Genomic DNA, 17715 nt, shown 5'->3' on the forward strand with positions numbered 1-17715 from the left:
ATTCTGTCTCGTTATTCGAGATCCGACCCACTATGGTCGTGTCATCAGCAAACTTGTAGATGGAGTTGGAACCAAATTTTGGAACCAAATGCTCACCCGTGGGTGAACACATCAGACGTTCCCGGAAAATCCGGCTTTCAGCCAATTTTGTATATTTAAATATATTAAAATGTATGGTAATCAGGGTCACACCACCGCTGAGCGTGAACCTGATTACATCACCACCAGGGATGGGGTAGATCTCGCCATTGCGCTCCCGTGAGAGTCTCCGGCTGTAATGGGATTTGTGCCGGGGCCAGTGTCCGGGATTCTTCAAAACAGCAACTAAGTGTTGACACCGGCGTTAATACCGGAGTGTTTCACGCCGGCGTTCACGGGTCCCTTGGCCCAGCGATTCCATGGCAGCAAGGTGCCAGCACGGCACCGGAGTGCTCCACGCATCCGCGCCGTCCATGCGTGACATGGCGAACACACACAGTGGGTCGGCAGGCAAGAAGCTGGACCTCCCCCCGATCGCGGGCCTGGCCATCGTGGAGGTCCCTCCCTCCCCCGGAGACTGATCCCCCCCCGCCCCCACCAGGACGGCCACCGCAGCCACGATACTGATCTCCCGCCGGGTGGAACCAAACGTGAATCACGCTGGCGGGAAATCAGCCGGTCAACCGCGGAGAATTGCTGCGGGGGCCTCTTTCAACAGCCCCCGACCGGCACGTGTCAACCGCACGCGACTGCTGCCGATTCTCCGGTCGCCGGAGGTTCGCGCGCCGGCGTCGGACCCGATCGCGGGTCTGACGCCCCATTCTCCACCCCCATGCTGAGCGTGATTTTGGCGCGGAGGCTTGGAGAATCCCGGCCAGTGAACCGTCCCCAAAGCCTCTGTTTAATGTTTCACCTCGCATATGATACAGGGCAACTCCCAAGGTGTCCTGACGCACAAAAGTAATGACATATGTGTTCCAGGAAATTAGATGTCTATTTTTGCCCCCACTGAAAGATACAGGGTCAATTGAAAAAACTTACAAAATTTTACTCCTTTCTCTGATATTTGGACTGAGTGACGACTTTTAGTTACATTATGCTAATTGATGTAACCTAGTTTAAGAGCATTTTGGTGACTGCAAAAGTACACTTTCCCCTATAGCTTAAAATTTTATCGATTGGCATTCCAAAAGCACTGGTTGGGTAAACGTGGTGTTAGTAGAAAATAAAATGATCCAATTCTCAAAAACGAGTCCGAGAAACCAAACTTCTTGCGACTCGGACAAGATGTTTGTCCACTAAGTAGTTTTTCATTTTCCCATCAGACACGATCAGGCTGTCAGATGTGAAGGAGCCTCCTTATCGAACTGACCTTCAGCTGAGAAACCTGCATGCTTTTGGCTTGATGTCGAATCACTGAACAGCATATAGGTTTTAACTATTGAAATGTTAGTGTCTTCAATTTGGTCTGAACATGCTCTCTGAAACTTTTTGTGTGGAATGTACTTTGAGTCAGCAGTGCTCATCAAACTCTCAGTTAAGAGAACAGATTCACGGATTAATCAGCTGCTTTACAGTATAACTTACCTTCTGTAACTTCCCAGTAGTGATCTCAGGAGAAATAAGCATGGTGCCCCTGGTATCTTAATTGGGGATATGTAGGCTCCCAAACCAACAGCAACTCACACAGAATGATACTGTCCCGGCTCTCCACGTATTTATTTGTAGCAAATCCAGTTGTCCTGATAAATGACTGTATCTCCGGCAAAGCCCCTACATCTACCAGCAGATTTTTTTTGCTGGATTCCGAGCCACATTCTGCAAGTCTGGGAAAATGTCTTTATTGTCTTTCAAACAGTAGGCCGCAGATTAGCATAGTAACCACGGCAACAATTCACTGGATCACTGATCAAGCACTTTTGAATTTTAGTTGCAGAACAGCCACAGGCCCTGGGCTCGTCCAAGTATGGTGCATGAGCCAGAAGCACAATATTTATGTCAAGTCTGCAAAGAAAGTGGTCTGTGAATTCAAAAAGGGCGAGAGACAGAGAGAGTGAGAAAGAGCGGGGATGAATTCTAAAGCAAGGCAAACACCGAGGTTGTGGAGGATGAGGGACTGTAAATCTGAACATCAACAGAATTCCTGAACAAATTCCATCTGCCTCATCCTTCAAAGTTTTGAACAGTGCTCCTGTACATAAAGCAGCTGCGATAGTTCTAGTTGTAAAATAAGCCCATTAACCTGATGCATTTGTGACACTGTGGTGAACATTTCAAAACAAAACTAAAAAAAAAAAAATCATTAACTGCTTAATGATTTTGGTGAGAACTCAGTATTCAATGAATGGGGTGAACTCCTCGTTCCTCAGCAGAATGGCAAGATTTTAAAAGGCTAAATAGTAAAATACTGCTGAATCTGGAATATTAACAACAGAGGTCAACTAAAGGGTGTTGCTATGGGTATAGGTCCTAGCTTGGCCTGCCATTTTCTGGTTGTGAGACATTCTTTGTTCCAGTCCCATCAGGACACCTCCCAAACCACTTTTTCTAGTAACTGGATCAGTGCCAGTTCCTGCTTTCACCCTGACCTGGAAAGTTTCATGACTTTGCTTCAGACTCCCACCCTTTTCTTACCTTTACATCACCCATCCGGGACTATTACCTATTATATTACTATTTCTGACAGTAATGTTATATTGCGTTGTGCAATATAAGTTACTCACTTGTGCCTTCCAGAATGATCCTTGACTCGATGTTGATTAACACTCGGAGTCTTCCAATTAGAGCAAATACTTTATTGAGTAACGCTGGTGAATTAACTGTGAGTTCGTTCTCTCTCCAATGCTTAAACTAGATGTTACATGAATAAGATTGACAAACAAGTACTTATGATTATTTACACCTGTGCTGAGCTGTCTGTCTGTGTCTGGTCACTAGCACTGTTCCTGTGAAGAGAGTGATCCTTGCTTCCATCTGTCTATTTATGCATCTCTAGTGCTGCCCTCAAGTGATTGCTTAGTTGTCGTGTCTTTACATTAACCCCTTGTGTACATACAGATATGCAGATCACTACATCCCCCCTTTTTATCTTTTTACATATTTTCTGTACCTTGTTAAAGAAAATTGTACAAAACAGGTAGATAAATGATGATATGTATATCTGTACAAGTTGTGATGATATTGATATTTATACAAAGCCAATTAATATTTATGAGTCCAATCTCTGTAAAGAATTTTATGAGTCCAAGCTTTATAAATATAGTCGGTTGAGTTTCTTTCTTCTTCTGTTGTTGAAGTGGTGATGTTGATATTTTAATGTCTTTGTGAACATCATCAGGGTTCTTGTGTTTTAGTAACCAACAAGTCATCATGAGGTGTTTGAATGGTCAAATCACTTTTGTTGTCTGGCCTGGACTTTTTCCTGTGCTTGCGGCATCGATTCTGTATGTCATCTTTGTTGTCTGACCTAGACCTTTTGCTGTGCTTGCGGTATTGATTTTGTATATCATCTACCTTGAAAACTGGTTGGCTTGTTTGTTTTGGAGCAAATATGAATTTGTGAGATTCGTTGTCATGCCATGTTATGTTTGTACTCTTGCCATTGTTTTGGATTGTGCTGTTACATTGCCCTTCATGTGCAGAGTTGTACCATCTTGTACAGGTCATTGTTTCATTGTTGTTGTTGTTGTTTTTCTGCCGTTGTCATTGTTGTTTTCGTTGTTGTTCTTGTTGTTGTTTGTGTTGTGCTTGTTGTTTCTGTTGTTGTTCTTGTGGTTGTTGTTTTTGTTGTTTTCATTGTTGTTCTTGTTGTTTTCGTTGTGCTTCTTGTTGTAGTTTTTTTGTGCTTTGTGTTGTAGTTTTTGTTGTTGTTCTTGTTGTGCTCAATGACTGTTCCTTGTGGATAATTTGTGTCATTCTCAAAGTTATTGGTATCAGTGTCATTTGTGGTATCTGATGGTTCATTGAGCATTTCGACTTGAGGTTTGTGAGAATGATCTGATGTTGCATTGATCCTGGTGACATCAGTCATTTGAGGTTGATTTGATTCCTCTTTGATTCCTTGGTGCTCCTCTTCTGGAGTCATTTCTAGTTGATCTGCTTCATCTTTGATCTCTTGGGGCTCCTCTTCTGGAGTCAACGTCATCAAGATTTCAGTTTCTTGTAGGTTGTCAAGAGTAGATGAGGTTTTAATTGATGCGGTCTCACTGGACTCAAGAGTAGCTTTACTTTGATTGTTGAGTGCTTCTGTACAGATGAGCTGAGATCTGTCTGTCTCGCTGTGATCTTGCACATCGTGTATGCTGATTGTGATCACATTGTCACTATTCGTACATACAGTGTTTAGACATTCATTGTCTTCTTGTTGTTCATCAAATAAGGTAGATAGGCCTTCACAGTCATCTTTTTGTTGTTCAAATGAGCTGGGTAGACTTTCATAGTCTGCTTCTGGTTGCTCAAATAAGGTGGTTAGATCTTCATAGTCTTCTTGTTGTTGCTTAAATGAGCTGGGTAGATTTTCTTCCGTTGTTGAAATAAGGTGGCTAGACCTTCATAGTCTTCTTCAGGCATGGTTGTCACTCTGGAGTCTTTAATTACTTCCATTCTGGAGTCTGTCAACGAGCTCTCTGTGGAGGCTTGCGTCACTCTCTCTATGGAGGCTTTCATCGCTCTCTGTGAGGAGTCGTGCAGTGTTCTGTCTGTGGAGTCGATCAGCGCTCTCTCAACGGAGTGGGTCAGTACTCTCTGTGTGGCGTTGTTTTCTTCTTGGCTATTTGACACGTTGCTGTCATCCAATGTATCAACGATCTGCCAGTACATCATGGTACTGGATTAATTTATCATGAGTAGAGTCGTATTAGGCTTTGCAACCGTGTGGCTGATGCTGTGATCATCATATCCGAATAACTCAACCATGTCTGAGTAGTATTCTTTGATAAACAAATCATCTTCTGTGGTTTTGTATTTGTTTTTGCACTCTTCCCTTTTAATTAATAAATCATTTTCTTTAGTTTTGGATTTAGATTTGTTTTTGTGCTCTTCACTTTTAATTAACAAATCATCTTCTTTAGTTTTGGATTTGTTAATGTGCTCTTAACTTTGGATGCTGCAAACTGCTTGTTCCAGGATGCTGCAAAAGTTATTTTCAACTGTTGGTTCAAGTTCAGGCAATGTGTGCATTTTGAGGTAAAAAAATTTGGTTATTGTACCTTTAAGAGTCTTGATTGTGATTTGAGTGCATTTTCCCTTTAAGTGGGCGTGGTCTGAGTCTTCTGACGTCATGATGCTTGTGAAGTCATGCATAATAGTCGATTGCGCATGTGCAATTTGATCATCGGACGTTGTGTGATTTTTTTTTCCAACTGCGTATGCGCGTAATCTTGCGCATGCGCGAATTCATTTTCAATCCGAGTGTGATTTTTCAACTGCACATGCACAGCTTCTTGCGCATGCGCAAATCGGTCTTCGGACTGGTTGCGATCTTCTTTCAAATGCACATTCGCAGCTTCTTGTGCATGCGCAAAGCAATCTTCAACCAGCGTAGTTTTTCTCAACTGCGCATGCGCGGCTTCGGTTTCCTGTGCATGCGCAGAACGGAATTTTGCCGGTTTGCATCTTTTGTGGTTATTTGCATGTGCATCCCCGGTCAGGATGAATGCCATTTAAAATGTGCTGCGGCACCATTTTAACTTTCCCAGCCTCGTGGAGAACTTTTTCGGCATTCTTTCTTTGTGAAAACTCAGGGTACTGATTATTTTTTTCTTGTGATATGCACTTTTCAATCGCGATTTCCAGTGTTCAATCTTTCCATTTTAAGAATGAATTTCTGAGTCCCTCATCATTTAACCTTTTACAATTTGGTCTCTGAGCATTGAGTCCCTTAAAGCAGCGAAGTTGCAGGCTTGTGCCAGTGATTTTAAATCTGTGAGAAAGCTGTTGAATGATTCTCCATGTTTTTGCAAGTGTCTGGTGAAGCTGAATCTCTCAAGAGATTTTATTTTCCTGCATTTTGCAATGGGATTTAAAATTTTCTAATTATCCCATCAAGTTTGCTCTTGTCCTCTCTTCCAGAGTAAGTGAAAGAGTTGTATATTTCTACAGCCTGTCCTCCTGCAAAGGATAAAAGCAGAGCTATTTTTCTAGCTTCAGAAGCGGTGTTCAAATCATGTGCTTCCAGAAAGATATGGAATTGCTGTTTAAAAAGTTTCTAATTAGATTTAAAATTACCGTTAGTTTGGAGTAGACGTGGAGCTTGAACTTGGTCCATCGAGCCAATTGTTGTTCAAGGGATCCGAATGCTGTGAAGTCTTCCAAAGTCGAATATCCGGTACTATTTTTTTTTTTCTTTCTTTCTAGTTGTATCTAATCTATCTAGTAAGCTTTCTTGAAGTTAAGCCTGGTATCATGTTATATTACTATTTCTGATAGTAATGTTGTATTGCTTTGTGCAATATAAGTTACTCACTTGCGTCTTCCAGAATGATCCTTAACGCAATGTTGATTAACACTGAGTCTTCCAGATGTTGATGAATTAACTAACTCATTAACGTTGATGCGCTTGTTCTCTCTCCAATGCTTAAACTAGATGTTACATGAACAAGATTAACTAAGAAGTACTTATGATTATTTACACCTATGCTGAACTGTCTATCTGTGTCTGGTCACTAACTACTGTTCCTGTGAAGAGAGTGATCCTTGCTTCCGTCTGTCTATTTATACATCTCTAGTGCTGCCCTCTAGTGATTGCATAGTTGTAGTGTCTTTACATTAATCCCTTGTGTACATACAGATATGCAGATCACTACATTACCTTCTTTTCGTTTACTTCTCTGTCCCCATTTCTGCGGATGGGCTATCAACAAAATTTTCTCAACAAACCCTTGGAACCATACAACTTCCTCACACTTTACTTCCCATGAGGACACTATTCGCCCAATTTCTCCAAAACAGCCATCCACACTAGTGCTTCTGATTGCTTTTTCTTTTTGTGAACAGAAGATTTCCTCCCAATGTGGTCGACGGTGTCCGTTCTGTTTCACACACTTCTACCCTCACCCCTTCCCCTCCCTTTCAGAATCATGATAGGGTTTCTTTGTCCCTGCCTTCCATTTCACCAACCTGCATTTTCAACAGACCATCCTCTGCCATTTCTGCCATTTCCAGTGTCATTCCACCACTACACACATCTTCCCCTTCCACCCCTTTCAGCATTCCGTAGGGATTGTTTCATCCAGAACACCCTGGTTCACCCCCTGTCACCCGCAACCTTTCCTCTGAAACATGTCCCCGACGGCATAGGAAATGCCAGATCTCCTCCCGCCTCACCATCAAAGACTCGCAAACACTCCTTCCAAGTGGGTGATGTAAAGGTAAGAAAAGGGTGGGAGTTTAAAGGAAAGTCATGAAACCTTCCAGATTTATTTGTACCTCCTTGAATTTAGTATGTATTCCATTCTTTTAAAAAAAAAAAATTTAGAGTTCCCAATTATTTTATTTTTTTCCAATTAAGGGACAATTTAGCATGGCCAATCTACCTAACCTGCACATCTTTGGGTTCTGAGGGTGAAACCCACGCAGACACGGGGAGAATATGCAAACTCCACATGACAGTGACCCTGGGCCAGGATTCAAACCCGGGTCCTCAGCGCCATAGTCCCAGTGCTAACCACTGTGCCACGTGCCGCCCTATGTATTCCATGCTTACAATGTGATCACCCAATACAGATGAGATCAGACACGGACAGGGGCCCCAGATTTTTGTCCCCGGGTCAGAAGCGCAGAGTCAGGTGATTTCCCGGCTGGGCAAGTCCAGCTTATAAAAATGGCCCCCGCCACGGGTGGGTTTTTGGTTGGGGGAGGGGTGTGTGCAATATCCCACACGTTGTCTATGGGGTGAGAATGATTATATTCCCCGTGGTCCTTGCGGAATACGAGCTCCCCCGCTAGGGGCAGTGGATCTCTATTGACCTCTGTTTAAAAAGGTCAGCCAATGGGGATCTAACTGTGCTTTATCGTGTTTTAAATAAAACTTGGTTTCTTTATTTTACTCAGTGTGGATTCCTCGTGTCCTTCTTAAAGTGGAGACGGTCTGAAATAGGAGTCAGGTCAGGCGACCCCGCAATGAATTCACAGCCAGCATCGCGTAATTAAATAAAACAATAATGATGAAACAAAGAAACATTCTACCCCACCACACTCCATATTCCCATTCTACGCAAACTCATACCCCCCCACATCTCTATGCTGATTTAATGTCACCCATGCCCCCACCACTCTTTGCACTGAACAGGATTATTGCCACAACAGGGAAGCTCTCTGCTGTGGTAGAAATCTGGATCTGGGTGACCACTTTGTGATACACCTTCATTAAGTCTACAAGCATGGCCATGAGCTTCCAGTGACTGTCATTTTAATTCTCCAAATTTCTTCCATTCTGATCTTGTTGTCCATGGCCTGCTACATTGACCTTGTTGTCCATGGCCTGCTACATTGACCTTGTTGTCCATGGCCTGCTATATATTCCATCGAAGCTCAATACAAACTAGGGGAACCGCACCTCACCTTTCGACATTTTCCACCGGATTTAAAGCCAGGTGGGACACTGTCTCAGAATAAGGGGGCAGGCCATTTATGACTGAGATGAGGAAGAATTGACTCACTCAGAGGGTGGTGAATCTTTGAAATTGTCTGTCTCAGAGGGTTGTGGATGCTCATTCATCGAGTATGTTCAAGACTGAGATCGACAGATGTTTACACATTAAAAACAGTGGCCAACCTATGAGTAAAAAGCATGGGGCTGAAATGGCTCTGGCCGGAGTGAACCCAGAATCCAGAGTGTTAATACCTATATTCATCCGATGCCAGTGTTTATGTAGTTACATTGTATACCTTGTGTTGCCCTATTATGTATTTTCTTTTATTCCCTTTTCTTCTCATGTTCTTAATGATCTGTTGAGCTGCTCACAGAAAAATACTTTTCACTGTACCTCGGTACACGTGACAATAAACAAATCCAATCCAATCCAATATAGACTCTGCGCCTGTACATACGTTACCCATTTTAGTTGCCAATAAACACTTCATTCTTCATTACTACCGTCTACTTAGTATTGCCTCAGGCCACCACATTGACAGCGAGTATAAACTGTACTGATCGCAAGCTGCAGTCGTCAAATTCAAGGGAGAAGCCTTCAAGATGAACACAGAGTCGCAATGTGTCGACTATACTAGAGAACAGTGAGTGGAAAATGCCCATGATTGGGAAGTTAGATCCATGCGATCAGGGGCTGAAGACTGGAGCCACTGCATTGAGTGGCTCCGTTACTTCTTCAATGCAAATGAAATAATAGGGAAGGATAAACTGAAAGTTATCCTACAAAAAGTTTGTGGGCCAACAACCGACAACCTTGTAAGAAATTTGATGTCCCCAAAGGCTCCTGACACAAAGTCATTTGACCTGTTGGTGAAGGTGGTCAGGGAGCATTTCAACCCCAGACCTTCGATCATACTGTAGTGATTCAAGTGCAATTCGACTATCAGGGACCCAGGAGAGATTATCTCCACTTTTGCTGCCAGATTCGGGCAAATGGCTGAGCACTGTGAGTTTGGTGCAGCACTTGATGACATGCTGCATGATTGTTTAGTATGCGGTATTAACAACATTAGTGTGCAAAAGAAGCTTGTAACTGAAACAAAGATTACCCTAGACACGGCAATAGCCCAGGTAATAGAGTGCACTGAGAAGGGTGCGGTCAGAGCTTCAAAGCATGCTAGAGGGCAAGGTGAACCAGTTGTGGGGTGGTACGACTGCAAGAGGCCACGAAACGTAATTGGGCCGTCAGCCCAGATGTCAAGATGACTGTTATCGTGCAGGTGAGATCACTCCCAAGACTTGTGCCGCTGCAGAGAGTTTGTTTTTGGTGCAATAAGAAGGGCTATATCCAGGCACATTCCCATGCCCAACTAGAACACCCAAATTCAAAAATAAGCAGCAAAGCACTTCACCAGTGAACAAAGTTAGTAAATTAATTCAGATGAGGGGCTGGAATCTCCGATTTTCAGGCTATGTCCAGAGGATCTGTGGCGTTTTACATCAGAAAAAGCGGCAGTACCCCAGCAACCAATCCTCCAACCGGTGAGGGGGTAGCAGCCGCGTCACGTAAAACGCCCGATATCCACAACAAAAACGGCTGGAGAATTGCCGGATCCATTGCCGCACATGCACACGGCGACGACCTGCAGCGGTCGCGCCGTACTACATGGCGTCGGCCGTGCGCGGACCCAACCTGTCAGATAGTGCTCCCCCTGGACACCCCCTGGCTACCCCCCATCAGTCTTTTCAGCCCTCGCCGAAGCCCTCCCCCCCGGCCAGCAGCACGGCTCCCGCCCAATTGTGGCGGGGCTGGACACAGTCCGCAGCCGCCACGCCAAGTTGTCGAACGCTGAGACCACAATTCCCCCCCATGCGGACGGGAACCCGGCCCATCAGGGGAAGGCCTCAGGTGACGTCTTGAGGCCTTCCCAATGATAGGCGGCGCGCTCCTCGATGATGCCATTCTGGAGGGGGCGGAGCATCTGAAAACAGGCACCGCCCCCAATTCCATCGTACAAAGGGATTCTCCACCCGATCGGCGATTATGAAACTGGCGTCGGGAATGGAGAATCCCACCCGAGGAGTCTACAATATACAGATTGAAAATGGTGAAAGTGAGCAAAACAGCCCCAATTGAGATAGTCTTCAGATGTTGTAACAGTGACTTCACATTCATATCAGCAACAAAATACTCAGTTACCTATGATCATTGCCAAGGGATATCATCTACCTGGGTGACGTTCTAATAACAGGAACATCACATGAGGAACATCTTACAAGTTTAGAAGAGTATTGAGAAGATACCAAGATGTAGGAATCCAACTCAAGCATGAGAAGAGCACTGTCCAAGCTAGTGACTTCACTTACCTAGGTCTCGAAGAACCTACACCTTTGAGGCAATATGAGAGCCAGAAGGGAAGTCCAGGCACCCAAGAAGGCAGCAGAATTAATGTCCTTCTTGAGTATTGTAAACTATTATAGTTATTTTATTCCAAATATCACAATCACATTGGTGCCATTGCATATGCTCTTAAAGAAAAAATAGCAATGACATTGGAAGGAAACATGGGAGCAAGCCTTCCAATATGTTAAGCAGCCCTGCATGCTTCCAGCCTACTGGCTCATTTTGACCCCCAAAAAACCATCATTCTGACCATATGGGATAGGGGCAGTTCTATCCCATCCAATGGAGCATTGGTCAGAGAGGTCAACTGCCTTTGTCTCAAGAATGCTTTCTGATGCTGAGCATAAATATGCGCAAATTGAGAAGGAAGGCCTTGCTGTAATCTATGGTGTCAATAAATTTCACAAGTATGTTTATGACTCACATTTTACAATCATAACGGGGACTGCACGGTGGCTCAGTGGTTAGCACTGCTGCCTCACGGCACTGAGAATCTGGGTTCGATCCCGGTTCCGGGTCACTGTCTATGTGTCTGCGTGGGTCTCACTCCCACACTCCAAAGATGTCCAGGCTAGGTGGATTGGCCATGTTAAATTGCTCCCAGAATTTGAAAAAAAAAGAATTGGGTCTCTAAAATTTTTTTTAAAAATACAATCATAAAGGACCACAAGCCCTTGCTTTGGCTCCTTCATGAGGATAAGGCAATGCCACCAATCACCTCTCCCAGAGTACAACATTGGGCTTTGTTGTTACCGACCTATGACCACATCTTTCAGCATTAGCCAGGTTTTTGAACACTCATGCAGTCAGCTCCCACTTCCAAAGAACCTAACACCCCAGTCAATCCTCAAGAAATCTTAGCGTTGAGGTTTCTGGACAATTTGCCAGCCACATAAAGAATTGGACACAAAGGGACCCAGTCCTATCAATGTGAAATAAATGAATTTGTCCGGGTGGCACTACAGCAAATCTGGCCAATTAAGACCATACCTCAATGGTAAGGACAAATTCAGTTGTGAGGGTGGAATCACACTTTGGGTTTCTAAGTGGTAGTGCCACCCCTGACCAAAGAGCCCATGTTGCAAGAATTGCATAGTGCCCATCCGGGCCAGACAAAGATGAAGATACTCGCACGTGGCTACATCCGGTGGCATGGCATAGACAAGGACATTGAAAGCATGGTGCACCAGTGCAGCCCTTGCCAGACATGGCAGACACTACCTCCTACATCCAACCTTCAGCCTTGGGAGTGGCCTGGACTTTGCCAGTCCTTTCATGGGCAAGATGTTCCTCGTGTTAGTCATCGGCCATTCAAAGTGGTCGGAGGTTCAAGAGATGGGAATGGTGAACAAGTCGGCCACAGTAGAGGCCTTGTGGCGGATGTTTGTTATGCATGGCCTCCCCAAAGTGATAGTGTCAGACAAAGTCACTCTCTTCACTGGTGAGGACTTTCAGCATTTTGTTAGGACGAATGGCATTGCCATTATGCGGTTTGTGGGAGCCTGCTGCATGTAAATTAGTTGTGGTGTTTCTTGTATTACAACAGTGACCACAAGTACTTATTTGGCTGTAAAGTGTTTTCGGACACCCTGAAGCCACGAAAGGCACTTTATAAATGCCAGTTTTTCTTTCATGGTGAAATGTTTGAAAAATGTTCTATGTGCAGATGAGCACATCCTGCAGCCTAATTTAGGCTTTGACCATTAAGATGCCATTCATTCTATGCCATATCCTCAGGCACTGTAACTGAATACAGTTTTGCAAATAAAGCAGCTCTGTTTTGCAGTTATAGATAAAATCTTGCCAGACACAAATGCAGACATTCACTGATTCGCATGTCATGGGAGATACTTGATTTCCCAAAGATATGGCTTACTGCTATCAGCACGACTGAAGGTGCCATAGACTTTCCATTTGAGGGACTATATCCAAAAAATGGCACCTCTGACAGTACAGCACTGTTTCAGTACTGCAAGGGTATAATCAATATTAATGCAGTAAAGTGGCAATGCAGCCAGACACACATATCTGCATATAGTGTATACAAATCCATTGCAGCTTTATTCTGCCTGTGGCAACAGATCAGTTGTTGAAATCCACAATCACGCTTCAATTGTCTAATTTACTTTTTCAAGGGGTAAGGTTGAAAATTGATGCTCTCCTCTAACTGACAATTGTCGGTATAATATTTGAGCTGTGGAACTGGCCGCTCAAACCTATTCTTCGATTCAGTCAGATCATGAATGATCTGTATCTCAACTCCGTCAATTCACCTGTGCCTTTATTTCTTGATGTGGAGATGCCGGCGTTGGACTGGGATGGATCCAGATCTTCAGAGCACCCTACGTGCTCTCATCCCACGTACTCCCCGCATTGGAGATCTCTACTGCCTCCCAAAAATACATAAGGCCAACACACCAGGCCGCCCTATTGTTTCAGGCAATGGGACCGTGTGTGAGAACCTCTCTGGCTACATCGAGGGCATCTTGAAACCCATCGTACAAGGTACGCCCAGCTTCTGTCGCGACACGACGGACTTCCTACAGAAACTCAGCAACCATGGACCAGTTGAACCAGGAACATTCCTCGTCACAATGGACGTCTCGGCACTCTACACCAGCATCCCCCATGACGACGGCATTGCTGCAACAGCCTCAATACGCAACACCGACAACTGCCAATCACCAGATGCAATTCTACAATTCATCCGCTTCATTCTGGATCACAACGTCTTCACCTTCGACAACAAGTTCTTCATCCAGACGCACGGAACAGCCATGGGGACCAGATTTGCACCCCAATACGCCAACATCTTCATGCACAAGTTTGAACAAGACCTACTCACCGCACAGGATCTTCAACCGACGTTATACACCAGATACATCGATGACATTTTTTTCTTTTGGACCCACGGCAAAGAATCACTGAAACGACTACACGATGACATTAATAAGTTCCATCCAACCATCAGACCCACCATGGACTACTCTCCAAAATCAGTTGCATTCTTGGACACATTCGTCTCCATCAAAGACGGTCACCTCAGCACTTCGCTTTACCGCAAACCCACGGATAACCTCACGATGCTCCACTTCTCCAGCTTCCACCCTAAACACATTAAAGAAGCTATCCCCTATGGACAAGCTCTCCGTATACACAGGATCTGCTCAGACGACGAGCGTAACAGGCATCTACAGACGTTGAAAGATGCCCTCGTACAAACGGGATATGGCACTCGACTCATCGATCGACAGTTCCAACGCGCCACAGTGGAAAACCGCACCAACCTCCTCAGAAGACAAACATGGGACACAACCGACAGAATACCCTTCGTCGTCCAGTACTTCCCCGGAGCGGAGAAACTACGACATCTTCTTCACAGCCTTCAACATGTCATTGATGAAGATGAACATCTTGCCAAGGTCATCCCCACACCCCCACTACTTGCCTTCAAACAACCGCGCAACCTCAAACAAGCCATTGTTTGCAGCAAACTACCCAGTCTTCAGAACAGTGACCACGACACCACACAACCCTGCCATGGCAATCTCTGCAAGACATGCCAGATCATCGACATGGATACCACCATTACACGTGAGAACACCACCCACCAGGTACGCGGTACATACTCGTGGGACTCGACCAACGTTGTCTACCTCATACACTGCAGGAAAGGATGTCCCGAAGCGTGGTACATTGGCGAGACCATGCAGACGCTGTGACAACGAATGAACGGACATCGCGCGACAATCACCAGGCAGGAATGTTCCCTTCCAGTCGGGGAACACTTCAGCAGTCAAGGGCATTCAGCCTCTGATCTCCGGGTAAGCGTTCTCAAAGGCGGCCTTCAGGACGCGCGACAACGCAGAATCGCCGAACAGAAACTTATAGCCAAGTTCCACACACATGAGTGCGGCCTCAACCGGGACCTGGGATTCATGTCGCATTACATTCATCCCCCACCATCTGGCCTGCGAAATCCTACCGACTGTCTTGACTTGACACAATTCACACCTCTTTAACCTGGGGTTACCCTTATCTCTGGATCTGTAAAGATTTAATCACCTGCTAATGCTCGCATTCCAAGCATTGTCTGGCATCTTTGACTTTGTCTATATATGTGTTTCTGGAACATACCTCTTCATTCACCTGAGGAAGGAGCAGCGCTCCGAAAGCTAGTGACATTGAAACAAACCTGTTGGACTTTAGCCTGGTGTTGTAAGACTTCGTACTTTATTTCTTGATGCATCTACCTGACTGTTGTGGGTCAGGGTTTAGAAAATGCCAAAATATATTATGGAGTTCACCTGACCCACAACTGTTTATAGATTTTGGTTATGAGAAGCATAAGGGTGTTATTCAACAGAGGCCTTGAGCACTTTTAATCAAAAAAAAACAAGTTTATTCTATGAATTCAGTTAACATTTCTACAAACACACACAGTAAGCATTTTATCAACTACAAACATTGATACCCCACACAGCTACAGTTCTCCTTATATATAACCCTTAATAACTTCCTGTTCAACTGTTTCAATTTGATAACAGAATATCAGAAAAACCCTTTTATCAAAACAGTAGGTTTGAATTCTTTCCAGAAAACAGATATCACTTATAAATTATCAAGTGATCTGGACACCTTTTAACATGCAGAGAGAGAGAGAGAGACAAGAGAAACCTTCTTTGTCTGAATCCAGCTTCCAACTGTGAAACAAAAGTAAAACTCAGAGCCACAGCCAGCTCCCAGCTCAAACGAAAGTAAAAGCCGGAGCCACATCCCAGCTCCATCCACACAATGACATCACTGAAGCCATTTGATAAACACACATTTCTTAAAGGGACACTCCCATGACAATGACAAAAATCTATTGAACTGAGTTATGAGAATGCCATTTATCCAACTACTAGGCAGAATTCTCCAATGTCCTCCCCCTACCCCTTCACTGAACCTCCCTGCCTCCTCTTAGCAGATTCAATGGGGGTGGGAGAACCCCTCCAGGGTTCATGGAACGACATGGCAGTGGGTGGGAGGAGCATCTATTTGGTGTATCTCCCAGCTTCAGTGCCATCGAGGATGTCCGTCTTCCAGCATCAAGATTCTTTCTAATGATCCATCTTCAATCTTCTGAGGTCCATCTTATTTCTTCAATGATGGGTCAGCGATGTTGGGCATCTTTGAAATATGACACTGAGATATAAGGGCGGGGCGCATGCAATCAAGCCATGGAATACGACGCTAAACCCTCGGATGCGTAATTAAGCAGGTCATAGCTGGAATATATGGGGATGGATTCCCCGATTCAGGGGCTATGTCCCCACGCCAGCGTGGGAACAGTGGTGTTTTATTCCAGGTAAAATGGCGCAAAACGGCCATCGATTCTCCAATTTGCTGTGGGCTAGCACACCGACAGCGTAGAGCATCCGGCTCTAGCTGCTGACATGTCCCCGAGAATTGCTGGGTCCGGGCCGCGGATGGGCTCAGCGGCAACCTGCAGCACAGTGCCGTGCTACATGGTGGAGGCCGCTCGTGGACCCGGCCCGCTAAATAGTGCCCCCCCTTTGGTCAGCTCGCTCACCCCGGACCACCCATACAGTGCTCCCAATCCTTAATAAAGCTCCCCCCCCTGCCCGCCCACGGATCGGCCCTTCCCCGACTGTGGTGGCGCTGGACTGAGTCCGCAGCCGCCATGTCGAGTTCCCAACGGATGAGACCATGAGGGGCCCACGCCGTCGAGAACTCGGCCAGCCGGGGGTGGAGCATCGGGGGGGTTGCCTGAGGCCATCGATACGTGGTGCAGAGTACTCCTAGGGGGCGGAGCATCTCAAAAGCGGCGCTGCCCCCGATTTGGTCGGGAACTCGGATTCTACGGCGTGTCACTGAACGTGATTTTGGTGTCGGCGACAGGGAAATCCAACCCATGGTGTGTTTTCCTGTCTGGCTCCGCAGAGGGAGACACTCCGCTTCCCCGACTTAACCCCAGATGGGAGAATTCCGCCGCTCCAGCCTTTTGTGGAGAGAGTTCCAGATTTCTACTACACTTTTGTGTCACAAAGTGTTTCTTAGAGTTTACTCCTGAATGGAACAAGCAGGGTAAACCCTATCGAGAATTACATAGGGAGTAACTATAATTGAATTATTTGCAAACACTCACATTTTTTGTTGGAACAGAGAAACGGTTTTAAAATTCGGAAAAAGCAGCAAAGGGTAAATAGGTAGAGTGTTAGAAACAAGGGGCAAAATCCTCCCCCAACGGCGCGATGTCCGCCGACTGGCGCCAAAGATGGCGCCAATCAGACGGTCATCGCGCCGGCCCAAAGGTGCGGAATGCTCCGCATCTTTGGCGGCCTAGCCCCAACATTGAGGGGCTAGGCCGACGCCGGAGGGATTTCCGCCCCGCCAGCTGGCGGAAATGACGTTTGTTTCCCCGCTAGCTGGCGCGGAAATGCGGCGCATGCGCGGGAGCATCAGCGGCCGCTGAAAGTTTCCCGCGCATGCGCAGTGGGGAGAGTCTCTTCCGCCTCCGCCATGGTGGAGGCCGTGGCGGAGGCGGAAGGGAAAGAGTGCCCCCACGGCACAGGCCCACCCGCGGATCGGTGGGCCCCGATCGCGGACCAGGCCACCGTGGGGGCACCCCCCGGGGTCAGATCGCCCCGCGCCCCCCCCAGGACTCCGGAGCCCACCCACGCCGCCTGGTCCCGCCGGTAAATACCAGGTTTGATTTACGCCGGCGGGACAGGCAATT

General features: G+C 45.8%; 1 protein-coding gene across 5 annotated transcripts in view; it reads right to left on the reverse strand.

Annotated features, from left to right (window-relative positions):
* The window catches only part of LOC140389974 (rho guanine nucleotide exchange factor 4-like), a 636618-nt gene that overhangs the window by 427139 nt on the left and 191764 nt on the right, over positions 1–17715 (reverse strand). The window contains exon 1 of one of the 5 annotated variants that reach the window (XM_072474701.1): positions 1567–1760. The exons of the other annotated variants lie outside the window; for them this stretch is intronic. Within the exon in view, the coding sequence (XP_072330802.1) occupies positions 1567–1608 (42 nt within the window). The 5' untranslated portion in view covers positions 1609–1760. Of the gene's footprint in view, positions 1–1566; positions 1761–17715 lie in introns of those variants that run through there. 5 annotated transcript variants of the gene reach the window in all.

This window comes from Scyliorhinus torazame, chromosome 14 (genome assembly GCF_047496885.1).
Source record: "Scyliorhinus torazame isolate Kashiwa2021f chromosome 14, sScyTor2.1, whole genome shotgun sequence".
NCBI lineage: Eukaryota > Metazoa > Chordata > Chondrichthyes > Carcharhiniformes > Scyliorhinidae > Scyliorhinus > Scyliorhinus torazame.